Here is a 17,497-nt window from a genome sequence, read left to right on the forward strand (position 1 = left end):
CGTAGGCGTAGGTGCAATAAAGTTGTCATTTCACTTATCAAGCTTTTAACCACATAACGGTAACCAACTCATCATGCATGCTGATTTTGAGCACGCGTCTAATCGTTTCAGTCCCTTTAACAAATACCGCTGTTATGAAAGACCTTAAATAGATACTTTCAGCTTCCTTTTTTTAATCATTAATTAAAATATTAATTCTTCCGACTTGGGTATCTTGTTATTTAAAAAGATACCTTTGGTTTTTGTTTTAGATTGCATTTCTGTAATAAATAGGATTTTACCGAAAAGCACTAAACTTAAATATTTTGATATACGTAATTCCAGAAACGACAAATTCTATGCGTGGATTAAGTATGTAGACACTATGAACGTTTTATTCGATTTTAGTTAATGAAAACAGAGTCTCTGATGAAAAGAAGACAAAGTGTTTTAGCTTTTAGATCCTTAGTCTATATTGTGAAAAGCGAACTATTTTTAGATTTAAATGCTGCAAGCTTGTTATTCTTTTTACCCGTGTGAATGTGAGTGAAGTAATTTATTTTACAACATTTATCTTTTACTATTTTACTACGTAAACATATATAACCCATAGGCGGATTCAGGGGGGCCTGGGGGCCCGCCCGCCTTTTGTGTGGGAAAAATTGGTTGCTTATATAAGGAATCATTGACGCATGACTGGAGCCCCCCTTAGGTCAGTCAACGGGCCCCCTTATGAAAAGTTCTGGATCCGCCACTGTAATCCCCCCCTGTATATATGTCCGGTAACTAGCCTAACAATTTTTAACGCAACTAAGAATGCATACTACAAGCTATGTGACCTACCGAATTAGACTATTTACTGGATTTGTTATCTCATACGCAACACGACGGGTGCCAAATGTGGAGCAGGATCTGCTTACCCTTCCGGAGCACCTGAGATCACCCCTAGTTTTTGGTGGGGTTCGTGTTGTTTTTTCTTTAGTTTTCTATGTTGTGTCATGTATACTTTTGTTTGTCTGTTAGTATTTTTCATTTTTAGTCATGGCGTTGTCAGTTTGTTTTAGATTTATGAGTTAGACTGTCCCTTTGGTATCTTTCGTCCCTCTTCTATACGTCCTCAATCCTCAATCTTATGGCCTGTTGGCACGAATTGTCCCAATGTGCAGTTTTCCTCTCTGGTGCGTTTTCCTCGACGTATTTTCTCAAGTTCTCTGTGCTTTAAATTTGGTATGCGCTGGTTAAGATTGGGATTGAGGAACAGCAGTATTAAATCTGCCCGTTCTGTGCAACTAGAAAGTGATCCTGTATATATTAGTGGAGGATATCATTATTCAATATATAGTGTACATATTATATTCCTACATTCATGGTGGTGGGTTTTGTTCTACACGCCGTAACGGTGTGGTTGTCCTACAAAGGATGTGAAAATTTGGAAGAAGAAGAAGAACATTACCTTATCTCCCTTTAGAACTATTTATAGATGGCGCTGTATACAACATGGATGCTGTCTGTAACATTATCAATTTATGTTTTATGTTTACATCTTCATGGCACACATTTAGTAGAGTTGTTTGATTGCCAGGGGGATGTTACATCACATTTCAAAAGGTTAGGACTGAAATGTGGACAGAGACGAGATTTTACAGCCGAAATTCTGTCGGAAGGCAATTTATAATGGGTACAACTTCAAGTCAAATCGGCACCTGTTCAAATCGGCACCTTGTTAAATCGGAACTTGTCAAATCAGCACCTATTTACAGTTCTTCTATTAAAGCATGCAAAACAAACAATTGATTATCTTGCTTGCTATATTTGTTTGGATGTTTGTAAACAACAGGTAGGTAGTTTATTTCAGGCTGTTAACTATTTACTGGAATTTGATTGGACAATAAACAATAACTTCATTTCATGTCAATTCTTAATGTCCAATCAAATCCAATAATTAATAAAAACAGACAGAAACTCCGCCTACCTAGTGTTTGCAAACAACCAAGCATTCATAGCAAGCTAGTAGATCAATGTTTTGTTTTGCATGCTTTTATAGAAAAACTGTAAAGTCAATTCGGCATCCTATAATATTTGATAAAATAAATATAAATAATTCTAAAAATGTATAAATTCATGATCTATTATGGGGGTTGGATTTCTTCTTCTCTTCTTTTGTTACAGAAAACCATCAACGTACAGATGTTTACTTTCCGGCGCATGCCTGGTAAATGTTTTTTAATAAATTTATGTTGATAATTTTTGTCAAAATATAAATTAACAAAATATTTCTTATTCAAAGTTGTTTTTGGTCATATATTTTCATATTTTCAATTTTTACAATTTTTCTTTGTTTTTAATATATACAATTTTTTTATTTAGTTTTTAAATATTACATTTTTATACGACCGCAAAATTTGAAAATTTTTTCGTCGGATATTGCTATCACGTTGGCGTCGTCGTCGTCGTTGTCCGAATACTTTTAGTTTTCGCACTCTAACTTTAGTAAAAGTGAATAGAAATCTATGAAATTTTAACACAAGGTTTATGACCACAAAAGGAAGGTTGGGATTGATTTTGGGAGTTTTAGTCCCAACATTTTAGGAATTAGGGGCCAAAAAGGGCCAAATAAGCATTTTCTTGGTTTTCGCACTATAACTTTAGTTTAAGTAAATAGAAATCAATGAAATTTAAACACAATGTTTATGACCACAAAAGGAAGGTTGGTATTGATTTTGGGAGTTTAGGTCCCAACAGTTTAGGAATTAGGGGCCAAAAAGGGACCCAAATAAGCATTTTTTTTGGTTTTCGCACCATAACTTTAGTATAAGTAAATAGAAATCTATGAAATTTAAACACAAGGTTTATGACCGTATAAGGAAGGTCAGTATTGATTTTGGGAGTTTTGGTCCCAACAGTTTAGGAATAAAGGGCCCAAAGGGTCCAGATTTAAACTTTGTTTGATTTTATCAAAAATTGAATAATTGGGGTTCTTTGATATGCCGAATCTAACTGTGTATGTAGATTCTTAATTTTTGGTCCCGTTTTCAAATTGGTCTATATTAAGGTCCAAAGGGTCCAAAATTAAACTTTAGTTTGATTTTAACAAAAATTGAATCCTTGGGGTTCTTTGATATGCTGAATCTAAAAATGTACTTAGATTTTTTATTATTGGCCCAGTTTTCAAGTTGGTCCTAATCGGGGTCCAAAATTAAACTTTGTTTGATTTCATCAAAAATTGAATAATTGGGGTTCTTTGATATGCCAAATCTAACTGTGTATGTAGATTCTTAATTTTTGGTCCGTTTTCAAATTGGTTTACATTAACGTCCAAAGGGTCCAAAATTAAACTAAGTTTGATTTTAACATAAATTAAATTCTTGGGCTTATTTGATATGCTTTATCTAAATATGTACATGTACTTTGATTTTTGATTATGGGCCCAGTTTTCAAGTTGGTCTAAATCAGGATTCCATATCAAGTATTGTGCAATAGCAAGAAAGGAGAAGGGGCTATAAGGGGCAAAATTGGCCCCACTTCAAGATCTATTGGTATTTCTTTCAATTGATCTCTATGATATGGAGCTTATAAAACACCAAAAAGTATATAGTTATCTCTTGCGGTTTTCTTGTTAGGACGTCGTAAAAATAGTAGGCCGACTAAGCTTAAATATCAGATTTTTACATATTTTATCCTTTTTTATGTATTGTGTACATTTTACAATAGATTACACCTTAAATAGTCAACGTGCATACATAATTACTAGTGAACCATTGTATTAATACAATGAAGAACAAAATTGATATAAAGTTTAGCTATTTAATATCAGTAAAATAGTTGCTATGGTAACAACAAGTTAACATTCGTTCTATGTACATGTATGACCAAATTATAGAAATTTTTCACCAGAGAAAATCTACAGTTATTGTTTGTATAAAAAAGAAGATGTGGTATGATTGACATTTAGATAACTGTCCACAAGGGACCAAAATAACACAGACATTAACAACTATAGGTCACCAAACAGCCTTCAACAATGAGCAAAGCCCATTCTGCATAGTCAGCTGTAAAAGGCCCCGATATGCCAATGTAAAACAATTCCAACGAGAAAACTAACGGCCTTATTTATTTTTCTTTTAACTTGAATAACCAAAAATGAGTTTGTGTGTACTTTAATGTACTCGGCTGATAAAAACACATTAAGGTGGGACATATTACGCACTAGTATACATATAATCAAAGACACAATTACCGGCTCAACCTTAATAAAACTGAAATATTGTTAGCACATTTTTTATTTTTTGTTGTTTTAAAAGGTGTCTTTACAATATCATGATAATGTGATTTAAAACGACAGATGTAAAAAATTACGAAACGATGAAAAAACAATTGGATTTGATGGGACTCGAACGTACACCATCATGCCCAATGCGCAGCGTGTAGGCGATTTGAACCACATTGACACAACTATTTGAAGTTAATAACTCATATTGATCATTTTGATTCATAAACGGTTACCGTAGGAACAATTTTTTTTTTTCATTTCTTTACTTCTTATTCAACTAAATTGTTTATATCAATGATATGGCCATTTCATCTTTGTTGATTATGTCGTGGTCTAAATTATTTTTGTTTTACCAAACAGACGTTAATAGTGCAAAATGGAAACTGAGTTTTTTCGTCTGGGGCTTGTTTTATTGGTCTCTTCTGCACATCTCCAGAATGTCTTCTGGTGAAGAGTAAAATAAAAATTAATTTTGACGTCGAATATAGCAGATTTTTGTTATGTTGGATGACATAAATCAAGTTTTCGATGACCTTTTTTTTTTTTAGAATATTAAGATACGTCCCGTAGACATGCATGACTGTAAAAGTGTGCTCTGTTCGTTACAATTTTCTTTAAAGTGCTTTCCTATGTCTCAATTTTTCTAAACAAACCAGGCTTAATCTCCCACTATTTGATTTTTACGATTTATCTTAAAGTGCACGAAAAATCGTCAATGTTTGTCAATATGACTGATCAAAAAGTACATCTCAGTCTATACATTTTTTTAAAAAGAAACCGAACTGGATTTTTTTTGTATAAAGCTAAGATATCTGGAAGTTCTAAATATCGTTTTTCTATGGTGCTCCATGAAGAACATCTTCTGGTCCTAAATATTATTTCTAATGCACAATTTTGATGGTCAAAACCTTCGGATCTACCATTTTTCTACAACCTTCATTGTATATGGATCTATATGTAAGTATATAAGGTATACCAGACGTTTCTTACAGTGACTTGACTGATAGTGTTGCTATCCAACAATTGCAATTCATTCAAAATTTTGACCAAATTGCAATTTGTTTTATTAAACCAAATTGTTCAACTGGTCAGAAATTTGAACAAATTGTTCAGTCAAAATGTGAAAGTGCAAGGTGATAAAATAAATCATACTTACAATCCTATAAGACTTTAACTCCACTGTGTTGATGTTATTTTTAAATTAGTTTATCAATCTGTATAGTTATATATAGCTATTACCATACTAAAGGTGAACTGTTTTATTTGTAATTGCTATAAAAATGTCCAAACTAAGCTTTTATATAGTTTTTCTTTCAAAATGTATTCTATATTCATAAGAATCACACAGTATATGAATAAAAACATCATATTCAGTAAAATAATTTGTAAAATTGCAATATATTTGTAGGAAGGGGAGATAATCTTTTTTGGTTTCAAAAAGTCTTTATTCAAAAGAATAGTATTTTAGGTTATTTCCCAAAGGAAACTTATCAATAGCATATTGTTATTTCACATATAGTTTACTGAATATATGATGTATTATTTTAAATGATATATGATTCTTATAAATATAAAATCCTTTTCGAAAGAAAAACTATATAAAAGCTTAGTTTGGACATTTTTATAGCAATTCAAAATAAAATAGTTGACCTTTAGTATGGTAATGGCTATAATATAACATATATGATATAATATAATTATACCAATTGCAACTCATTCAAAATTTTGACCAAATTGCAATTTGTTTTATTAATCCAAATTGTTCAGCTGGTCAAAAATTTGAACAAATTGTTCAGTCAAAATGTGAAAGTGCAAGGTGATAAAATAAAATATACTTACAATCCTATAAGCCTTTAACTCCACTGTATTGATATATTATATCATATATGTTATATTATAGCCATTACCATACTAAAGGTCAACTATTTTATTTTGAATTGCTATAAAAATGTCCAAACTAAGCTTTTATATAGTTTTTCTTTCGAAAAGGATTTTATATTTATAAGAATCATATATCATTTAAAATAATACATCATATATTCAGTAAACTATATGTGAAATAACAATATGCTATTGATAAGTTTCCTTTGGAAAATAACCTAAAATACTATTCTTTTGAATAAAGACTTTTTGAAACCAAAAAAGATTATCTCCCCTTCCTACAAATATATTGCAATTTTACGAATTATTTTACTGAATATGATGTTTTTATTCATATACTGTGTGATTCTTATGAATATAGAATACATTTTGAAAGAAAAACTATATAAAAGCTTAGTTTGGACATTTTTATAGCAATTACAAATAAAACAGTTCACCTTTAGTATGGTAATAGCTATATATACCTATACAGATTGATAAACTAATTGAAAAATAACATCAACACAGTGGAGTTAAAGTCTTATAGGATTGTAAGTATGATTTATTTTATCACCTTGCACTTTCACATTTTGACTGAACAATTTGTTCAAATTTCTGACCAGTTGAACAATTTGGTTTAATAAAACAAATTGCAATTTGGTCAAAATTTTGAATGAATTGCAATTGTTGGATAGCAACACTATCAGTCAAGTCACTGTAATAAATAAATCAGTTGGCCCGAGAACACAGTTATTTCGTAGTGCATTTCTTTTAGACAATAAATTCAAATTTAAAAAATCGCAGCTGCTCTTTCTCAAAAAGATTTTTACAGTGTAGTGTTCTACCAGTGGGACAAATAATATCAAAATTATAGAAACTTCTACCAGCTCTAACTCAAAATATTGACAATTCTGTGTTAAGGAGGTGTAAAATTCAGTTTGACAGCTTCAGGCGTGATAAAATTTGACCTTTTTGAACTGGACCAAATCACTACTAATAACATAAAGATTCAGCACCCAATTTTTTTTAACATGTAAATACACCCCCCCCCCCCCCCCCCTCTTAATATTTCATGCATTTGATATCAAGAAATAAATTGGGAAAGTGTATCAAATAAAACATGTAAGTTATACACTGTTTACACTAGGGACTATAGACAACGAAAAAGGACCAGTTGGTTGTGTACTGATTGATACTTCATTCTGGGAGAACAAGATTTATCTCAGTACTTGTTGCAATTAGTTTTGAACACATTACCAGTAATTGCAAATACTCTTAGTTCAATACTCTATTGTCTTAATTCTAGTTTGCTGGTTTTATTTTGTGTTTGTCTGTACCGATATTTTGAGTTAATCTAATTGCAACTGATTTGTGCCGGTTGTTTTTATATTGTACTGCTACGCTACTGTTTCAGCTTCTGGGAGGGTTGAGCGCTCACAAACATGCTGTTGTGCTGTTAAACCACTGTACTAGGTTAGGGGATGGTTGGGATCCGCGGCTTACATGTTTATCCCCGCCAAATTATGAATGTAAAAAACTATATGCTTGTCCCAAGTCAGGAGCTTGTAAGTCAGTGGTTATTGTTTGTTGCTGTGTTACTTACTTGTTTTTCGTTCATTATTTTGTACATTAATTAGGCTGTTAGTTTTCTTCTAGTGATTTCGGGGCCTTTTATAGCTGAATATGTGAAATGTTGTCTCTTTGACACATTCCCCATGTCCTTTCTCAATTTTATTATGCTTATGTTGAAGAGCGTATGGTGATATATGGCTGTTAATTTCTGCGTCATTTAGTCTCTTGTGAGAAATTGTCTCATTGGCAATCATACCACATCTTCGTTTTAATATCAACCCCTGCCATATTCTTTATGAACCTGTCCCAAGTCAGCAGCCTGCAGTTTAGTGGTTGTCGTTGGTTCATGTCTCAACTCATTTTAGATATTTTTTAAATTGATTTGTTATGTATAATTAAACCGTTAGTTTATTCGTTTAAATTGTTTCACACTTTTCATGGACTTCACGGCTTAATAGTATCGGATTTTGTCATTATTGAAGGCCTTACGGTTGCCTGTAATTGCTTACATCCACTTCATATTTGAACTCCGGTGGATAGTTGCCATATTATCAATAATAACACATCTCTTAGTTTTTATATTATATATATCTGATGTTTAATCTCGTTTTTCCTGAATATGCAATTGCATGAAATATGTGTCACTGTGCGTTAAAATTAGCATCAATTTAAAGTTGTGTTAAATAAGAGAAAACCATCTGATATTTAATAACTTCGGTTGGGTGGGGACAGGAGTATTTCGTATATAAATATGGTTGCCTGCTAAGAGTTGAAAAAAAGGCATGTTTAGCGACATATTAAAATGATCAATAAATACCCTCTTTCCTTCTTCATTCCTCATCTAATGATTTCAACTAACCACTAGCCAAATCATGAGTGATGAAAGTAGAGTTTAACAACAATAAATTTAAATTCCTTCCCTAGAATATTAAATAGTTGGCCCTTAACTGTTATTGTCCGTGTAGTTCTTATATTCATATATTCATCTAGCTTATCATCCTACAGAGATGTCCTACTAAGGCTGTCGTACCATAAAAACATGTATAACACAGCTCACATTCTAATATATCTACATTCATAATAACATTGAGAAAGGAAATGGGGAACGTGTCAAAGCGATAACAACCCGACCATAGAGCAGACAACAGCCGAAGGCTCATAATCTAGTATAATATAAGAGCATAAACCTTAAGCACGGGAAGGCTCTCTATTTATTATTGTCATTTCGACAAAACAACGCCATTTTTGTTTTGTGCCTCTGCTGTCTAAACCACCTATTTCAAGGGAAGAGGTAGAAGAGAGCCAGAAGATCTTCCCAATGCAAAAAAAAAAAAAACAAAAAAAAAAAAACAACAGAAATGGACCTTTTCTGGCTCACAACCAATTAAGAACAAAAAAAAAAACACTCCCCTGCTGTGCTGTGGAATTTTTTTACGTGTTGTTTAAATATTGAAAGTTTTTTTAATTCTGTCTGTTTATATCAAGTATTTAACGAATGATACAATGATTTCTATTCTGCTATAAAAAGCTTCTTAACAACAGAAACAAGTAAAATTCTGTGTGTCAGTTCCATAATCACTTACAATAAATATAAGACGACAAGGGCTAGGCTGTACTTGAGAGGCTATGTTATGTACTTTAATATGAAGAAAAACACTTTATAATTTACTTTCTATAATGAAACTGTTTTATTATCAACCATTGACTAATAATATGTTAAACAAATACAACTGTTCCTGGTCAACCTTATTCCGATAACAGTATGTATGAAAAACGGACGAAAAATTTTGGAACTTTGATGCCGGTTTTGAGCAAGTTTTTAATTAAAATTCAGTATGAGCGCAGCTTTGCCCCACTGAAATATTTCAACATAAGATGCTTTATGTTGATATTATTGCTCTGATTAAATATTTCGTTGGGGCAAGAATGCGCTGGTACTTTTTTCGTAAAAAAAGTTAGTGAAAATGAGTAAAAAATTGTGAAAAGCCAACAAATATGCACGTGAAGTGTTGTCAAAACACGGCATTATGACGTCATAACTACAAAAAAACATTTTTTTCATAAAATGAATATGTGTAACGGAAAAAGAAAGCCATACACATACGAATAAGTAGAATTTGAAAAATTCTCGAAATTGAGGCCAATTTTGCCCCTTATAGCCCCTTCTCCTTTTCAATTGCACAGTATTGCACAATAGCAAGAAATATCTAATTGCACAATATTGTGCAATAGCAATTAATTTTCAATTGGAGTTATCTTTCTTTGTATAGAATAGTAGTTGATAATATATGTTGGAAATTTACCAGACTTGACTATGATGTCATTTTCTATTTTTATTTGCCAATTAATAACTTTATGTAAATAACTTCATTGGAAATTTGCCAATATAAAATGTTGCTGATGAAGCTTTTTTTCCTTATCTTATCTAAAATGTTTTTAGATAATGTATGTTGGACATTTGCCAGACATGACTATGATGTCATTTTCTATTTTTATTTGCCAATAACTTTATGTAAATAACTTCATTGGAAATTTGCCAATATAAAATGTTGCTGATGAAGTTTTTTTTATTGTTTTATACAATAAACAATGTATATTCACTTTTACTACCAACCAATCTTTACCATTCAGTGATAACAAGCACTTTATTTTACATTTTAATATCTTATGATGTATTTAAAAGAGTAGTTATTGTTGCAAACTCCATTAGAAATTTGAATTGATATCAGTTTTGGAAAAAGGGAAACGGGGATGTGAAAAAAAGGGGGGGGGGTTTAAATTTTTCTCATTTCAGATTTCATAAATAAAAAGAAAATTTCTTCAAACATTTTTTTGAGAGGATTAATATTCAACAGCATAGTGAATTGCTCAAAGGCAAAAAAAACCTTTTAAGTTCATTAGACCACATTCATTCTGTGTCAGAAACCTATGCTGTGTCAACTATTTAATTTTAGATTTAAAAAGTTTGAAGAAATCTTTAATTGATTTGTAAAATCTTGACATTTGTTTTGTGTAAAAAAAAAACATATAATGTCAAAAATTTGATCACAATCCAAATTCAGAGCTGTATCACGCTTGAATGTTTTGTCCATACTTGCCCCAACTGTTCAGGGTTCGACCTCTGCGGTCGTATAAAGCTGCGCCCTGCGGAGCACCTGGTTTGACATAAAATGTCGTTTTATGTACAAAACACTTGGGATGGACATCGTTCAGTGTGAGGAATTTGTACAGCCTCATGAAATTTTTCAAAAGTTTGCCGTTTTGGGTTAAAAAATTACGATTTGGGGTCAAATAGCAGAATTTTGAGAATTTCACCTAGATATAATGCCGAAAATTTGAAAATTTGAATATTTTATGAGGAAAAAATTATCAAAACATGAATAAAACTGTGAACATGGTGTTAGTGAATGAAATAAATACACAAATAACTACAAACAAGTTTTTATTGACATTTATTATGAAGATCTCCCACTTGAGCAATAGTAGCCAGGGAAGCCATCGTCTCAGAGTAGCTTCTGTCTGGGCAGCAATCGGTGAAAGGGTTAAAAGAAATATTAGATTTATTAAGAAGAAATCAATAAGAATTTATAACCCATGATATTATGTCCTCATTTTTCAGTATGTTGCAAAAATAGAGAAATATGTATATGGTGTGCATATTGGTTAGGTCTTGGTGTACTATCATCTGTAGGTCTGGGGACAGGATTACATACATTTCTATTATATCTGGTGAGTATATCTTGGTGTACTATCATCTGTAGGTCTGGGGACAGGATTACATACATTTCTATTATATCTGGTGAGTATATCTTGGTGTACTATCATCTGTAGGTCTGGGGACAGGATTACATACATTTCTATTATATCTGGTGAGTATATCTTGGTGTACTATCATCTGTAGGTCTGGGGACAGGATTACATACATTTCTATTATATCTGGTGAGTATATCTTGGTGTACTATCATCTGTAGGTCTGGGGACAGGATTACATACATTTCTATTATATCTGGTGAGTATATCTTGGTGTACTATCATCTGTAGGTCTGGGGACAGGATTACATACATTTCTATTATATCTGGTGAGCACTTTATCTAGGTGTATTAACATTAGTCTGTCATGAAACACATGATTACAAACATTTTTTGAGTATCTTGTGATTGACCAGGATTACATGCAGTTCTGTTGTGTTTTGTAAACTTGTATATTTTGTCTTATCTCTAAGTCTGTTAAAAAGATTACTTTGTGTTTTTCAGAAATTCTAGATTCAGAGTTTATTTTTACAGGAATTTAGATGCCATCCTCTACAACTCCATATACACAATATCCCATGTTAAATGTTATTATACCCCACGCAAAGAAGTTGCGGAGGGTATAATGTTTTTGACCCGTCCTTCCGTCAGTCCGTCCGTCAGTCCGTCCGTCAGTCCTGTTTCTTGTCATCGCAACTCCTCTCAAACCACACAACAGAATTTCACGAAACCTTTTCAGATAATAAGGACATACTATGTAGTTGTGCATATCGACGGGAAATTGCGATTTAATTTTTTTCTAGGAATTACGCCCCTTTGAACTTATTTACTTTAATGTACTACTACAACAGTTTGTCATCGCAACTCCTCTCAAACCACACAACAGAATTTCACGAAACCTTTTCAGATAATAAGGACATACTATGTAGTTGTGCATATTGACGGGAAATTGCGATTCAATTTTTTTTCTAGGAGTTACGCCCCTTTGAACTTATTTACTTTAATGTACTACTGCAACAGTTTGTCATCGCAACTCCTCTGAAACTACACAACAGAATTTCATGAAACCTTTTCAGATAATAAGGACATACTATGTAGTTGTGCATATCGACGGGAAATTACGATTCAATTTTATTTCTAGGAGTTACGCCCCTTTGAACTTATTTGCTTCAATGTACTTCTGCAACAGTTTGTCATATCAACTCCTCTGAAAACACACAACAGAATTTCATGGAATTTTGTAGATAATAAGGACATACTATGTAGATGTGTATATTGACAGGAAATTATTATTCAATATTTTTTCTTATACCATTTTTTTTTCTTGTACTTATTTAATTTCTCCAATGACAATGTGGGGACTTGGGGTATGTGAGCGTGCTCACTAAGGTTCTTTAATTTGTATTATTTCAGGGACCACATATTGCAGCAGTAACGTTAGCAGCTTATGAATGTAAATCTACAAACTTTCCAGAACCACCATATCCAACAGAGTATGTATAAAGTTTATTATACCCCAAGCAACGAAGTTGCGGAGGGTATAATGTTTTTGACCCGTCCGTCCGTCCGTCCGTCAGTCAGTCCTGTTTCTTGTCATCGCAACTCCTCTCAAACCACACAACAGAATTTCACGAAACCTTTTCAGATAATAAGGACATACTATGTAGTTGTGCATATTGACGGGAAATTGCGATTCAATTTTTATTCTAGGAGTTACGCCCCTTTGAACTTATTTACTTTAATGTACTACTGCAACAGTTTGTCATCGCAACTCCTCTCAAACCACACAACAGAATTTCACGAAACCTTTTTAGATAATAAGGACATACTATGTAGTTGTGCATATCGACAGGAAATTACGATTCATTTTTTTCCCAGGAGTTACGCCCCTTTGAACTTATTTACTTTAATGTACTACTGCAACAGTTTGTCATCTCAACTCCTCTGAAACCGCTCAACAAAATTTCATGAAACTTTGTAGATAATAAGGACATACTACGTAGATGTGCATATCGACAGTAAATTACGATTCAATTTTTTTTCTAGGAGTTACGCCCCTTTGAAATTATTTGATCAATATACTACTGCAAGCTTTTGTCATCGCAACTCCTCTCAAACCACACAACAGAATTTCATGAAACCTTTTCAGATAATAAGGACATACTATGTAGTTGTGCATATCGACGGGAAATTGCGATTCAATTTTTTTTCTAGGAGTTATGCCCCTTTGAACTTATTTACTTTAATGTACCACTGCAACAGTTTGTCATCGCAACTCCTCTCAAACCACACAACAGAATTTCACGAAACCTTTTTAGATAATAAGGACATACTATGTAGTTGTGCATATCGACAGGAAATTACGATTCATTTTTTTTTCCAGGAGTTACGCCCCTTTGAACTTATTTACTTTAATGTACTACTGCAACAGTTTGTCATCTCAACTCCTCTGAAACCACACAACAAAATTTCATGAAACTTTGTAGATGATAAGGACATACTACGTAGATGTGCATATCGACAGGAAATTACGATTCAATTTTTTTTCCAGGAGTTACGCCCCTTTGAAATTATTTGATCAATATACTACTGCAAGCTTTTGTCATCGCAACTCCTCTCAAACCACACAACAGAATTTCATGAAACCTTTTCAGATAATAAGGACATACTACGTAGATGTGCATATCGGCAGGAAATTACGATTCATTTTTTTTCCCAGGAGTTACGCCCCTTTGAACTTATTTACTTTAATGTACTACTGCAACAGTTTTTCATCTCAACTCCTCTGAAACCGCACAACAGAATTTCATGAAACCTTTTCAGATAATAAGGACATACTACTTAGATGTGCATATCAACAGGAAATTACGATTCAATTTTTTTCCCAGGAGTTATGCCCCTTTGAACTTATTTGCCCAATATACTACTGCAACCTTTTGTCATCGCAACTCCTCTCAAACCACACAACAGAATTTCATGAAACCTTTTCAGATAATAAGGACATACTATGTAGATGTGTATATCGACAGGAAATTATGTCATGATTCAATTTTTTTTTTTATACAATTTTTTTTTCTCATACTTATTTTATTTCTCCAATGACAATGTGGGGACGTGGGGTATGTGAGCGCGCTCACTAAGTTTCTTTAATTTAAAAATGTTGTGTTTAAAATTTTTATACCCCACCTAGGGGCAGTACCTTTTTAGGTCTGTGCGTCGTTTATTTGTCTGTCTATCCTGCTTCAGGTTAAAGTTTATGGTCAAGGTAGTTTTTGATGAAGTTGAAGTCCAATCAACTTGAAACTTATAGCATGTTCCCTATGATATGATCTTTTTTTATGTTAATGCCAAATTAGAGTTCTGTCCCCAATTTCACAGTCCACTGAACATAGAAAATGATAGTGTTAATAGGGTTTCCGTGTACTATTGACACATTCTTGTTTGCTAATACTTCCCATATTTCTTAATTTAGTAAGATACATGTATCAATGGATTCAGTGAATGCTTTATAAAATTTTGATTTAAAGTTTCTGAAAGACTTGCTTACTCTTAAATTTCACGGAATAGTATGATTGTGTTAATCTTCCTAAATTTTTAACCTTCCAATATAAACAGTATCTTTAAGTAGTTGGAAAGTTATTTTTCATTTGATACTTTTCTACTTCATCAAAAACAAAGTTTTGTGTTCAGTAATATTTTGAAGATTAATTTTCCTGTTTGAATTGTTTTATTTTGTGAATGATAGGAATCAATTCTGAATTTTATAATTTTCTGGATTTTTTTTAATAAATTTCTTATGTTGAAATAGCATTTTTCTTTAATTTGCTTGTGTTTCTTTCCCTATTAGTTGTATGACATATAGTTTCTTAAATATTTATTATAAAAAAGAAGATGTGGTATGATTGACAATAAGACTACTCTCCTCAAGAAACCAAAATGAACAGAAATTAACAACTATAGGTCACCGTACGGCCTTCAACAATGAGCTAAGCCCATACCGCAAAGGCCCGAAATGACAATGTAAAACAATTCAAACGAGGAAAACTAACGGCCTATTTTATGTAATTTATAAAATATATTGATGAACAGATTTAATTTTTAAACTGTGTTAACAAATAATGTCATATATGAATAAATGTATATAGATCCCTTATTTCATACACTAGATTAAATTTAAGTAATCTTGTATTTTTAGAATTGTTTGTCCGGAAGGTGTTACAGATGGCAGCACAGTATCATTATGGACTATAATGAATAAAGTCAGACTTGAAGCTATTATGTGGGTATGTCATATATTCAACCTTTATGAAAATGATATTGTCTCCTAAACTATCATAGCAAATAAATAAACTCATCATATATATTTAGATAAAATTGAGAATGGATATAGGGAATGTGTTAAAGAGACAACAACCCAACCTGAGAGCAATATTCACCAAAGACCACCAATGGGTCATCAACACAAAGAGAAAAATCCCGCACCCATGGCATGCTTTAGCTGGCCTCTAAACAAAAATGTGTACTAGCTCAGTGATAATGGATGTTAAACCCGAAATATATAAATGAACTAAAATTAAAAATCATACAAGACTAACACAGCCCAGAGGCTCCTGACTTGGGACAGGCACAAAAATGCAAGAATATTTTTTATACCACACCATTATGTCACCATACAAGAAGTACTAATTATTGGATAATTTATATTATAGAGTGAGAGATTAAAAAAATATATCTTTATGTTTCAGGGTGCTGGGACAGCACTTGGAGAATTGCCGCCCTATTTTATGGCAAGGGCAGCCAGGCTGTCAGGGGCAGATCTTGATGACGATGAGTTTGAAGAAATAGAAGAACTCATTCATCAATGTTCATGAGAAAAAAGAGCATCCTGAAGAATTAGTAAGTCTCACAGGTTATGGTCCGAGTGAGAGTGTGTACTGTTATTTTTGGCCTTTCATGTTTTTGTGGGTGCCTTCTAGTAATCACTCTGTTTTTTATGCCCCACCTACGATAGTAGAGGGGCATTATGTTTTCTGGTCTGTGGCTCCGTTCGTCTGTCCGTTCGTCTGTGCATCCATTCAGGTTAAAGTTTTTGGTCAAGGTAGTTTTTGATGAAGCTGAAGTCCAATCAACTTGAAACTTAGTACACTTGTTGCTTATGATATAATCTTTCTAATTTTAATGCCAAATTAGATTATTACCCAATTTCACAGTCCATCGAACATGGAAAAGGATAGTGCGAGTGGGGCATCTGTGTACTTTGGACACATTCTTGTTCTGTCTATTTCATAATTTTTACTTTTGTCCTTTGTGCATTTTGTGTCAACTTTTGTGAAACCATTGACACGATTTAAAATGTAAGTGGCATTCTATCTTTTTTAAACTCCCCTTCCAACAACCTAAGCTTTTGAGGTTTAAATCTAGGAATCAGACTACCTATCTGTCTGTTGGTCACTTTACACAGTTGTAGAACTCTACCTGACAATGTACATGAAGGAATATAATCTTGGTCGTATTATGATAGGGGAGATAATTGAACCTACTTCAATATTACAATATGTGGCACCGTACTCGGGCTTGCAAAATCAATAGTCTTACTGCAAATCTCAAATTGCTGGGCAGCAGTGCAAATTTTGAAGTACTTAAGGCAAGAATTTTGTGATGTTTGCTTACTTTGCGAAATGTTCTGAAAGAGTAGAGGGCACCTTTATTTCTTTTCAAATTCTTTAATGATTATCTGTTCCATACTAATATTCAATTAAAAATATTTACTAATAAATATCAAAATGTAATATAATTCATTAGACATTTCTTATTTCTATTCATAGCATTGCATAATGATGTATAAACTACATTTTTACGTAAGAAGTTATTTATTGGATTTGGTGTTTCAGACAGCTGCTGGCGGATAATTTGGCTACGGTCATCACACGTTCAAGCCATGAATAAATTTAACAGTAATTTACTAAAAGCTAACACCTAATATCAAGTTGTATTTTTTCCCCAATATTTATTATGGATCGGATTTCTACATGTTTTACATACTTACAATGAAATTGTTTACAATTT

At 32.6% G+C, this 17,497-nt stretch overlaps 1 protein-coding gene across 2 annotated transcripts; it reads left to right on the forward strand.

The window, feature by feature from the left end:
• Positions 1-1,473: 1,473 nt before the first annotated feature.
• Positions 1,474-16,702, forward strand: LOC143052178 (vacuole membrane protein 1-like). Of its 2 annotated transcripts, none has more exons than XM_076225139.1 (5): positions 1,474-1,587; positions 11,301-11,410; positions 12,845-12,924; positions 15,627-15,714; positions 16,177-16,702. In XM_076225139.1, exons 1-5 carry the CDS (start codon positions 1,566-1,568, stop codon positions 16,300-16,302), a joined length of 426 nt encoding a protein of 141 aa, XP_076081254.1. In that variant the 5' UTR covers positions 1,474-1,565; the 3' UTR covers positions 16,303-16,702. The 2 variants fall into 2 exon arrangements, with proteins under 2 accessions (XP_076081254.1, XP_076081253.1); XM_076225138.1 differs by lacking the exon at positions 1,474-1,587 and adding an exon at positions 2,106-2,191.
• The last annotated feature ends 795 nt before the right edge of the window (positions 16,703-17,497 follow it).

This window comes from Mytilus galloprovincialis, chromosome 11 (assembly GCF_965363235.1).
Source record: "Mytilus galloprovincialis chromosome 11, xbMytGall1.hap1.1, whole genome shotgun sequence".
NCBI lineage: Eukaryota > Metazoa > Mollusca > Bivalvia > Mytilida > Mytilidae > Mytilus > Mytilus galloprovincialis.

Coding starts and splice junctions, on each gene's coding strand:
- LOC143052178 (XM_076225138.1), top strand. CDS start 2,167: ATGTTTACTTTCCGGCGCATGCCTG. Junction 12,925..15,626: donor GAACCACCATATCCAACAGA/GTATGTATAAAG, acceptor TTGTATTTTTAG/AATTGTTTGTCCGGAAGGTG. Junction 15,715..16,176: donor GACTTGAAGCTATTATGTGG/GTATGTCATATA, acceptor TTTATGTTTCAG/GGTGCTGGGACAGCACTTGG.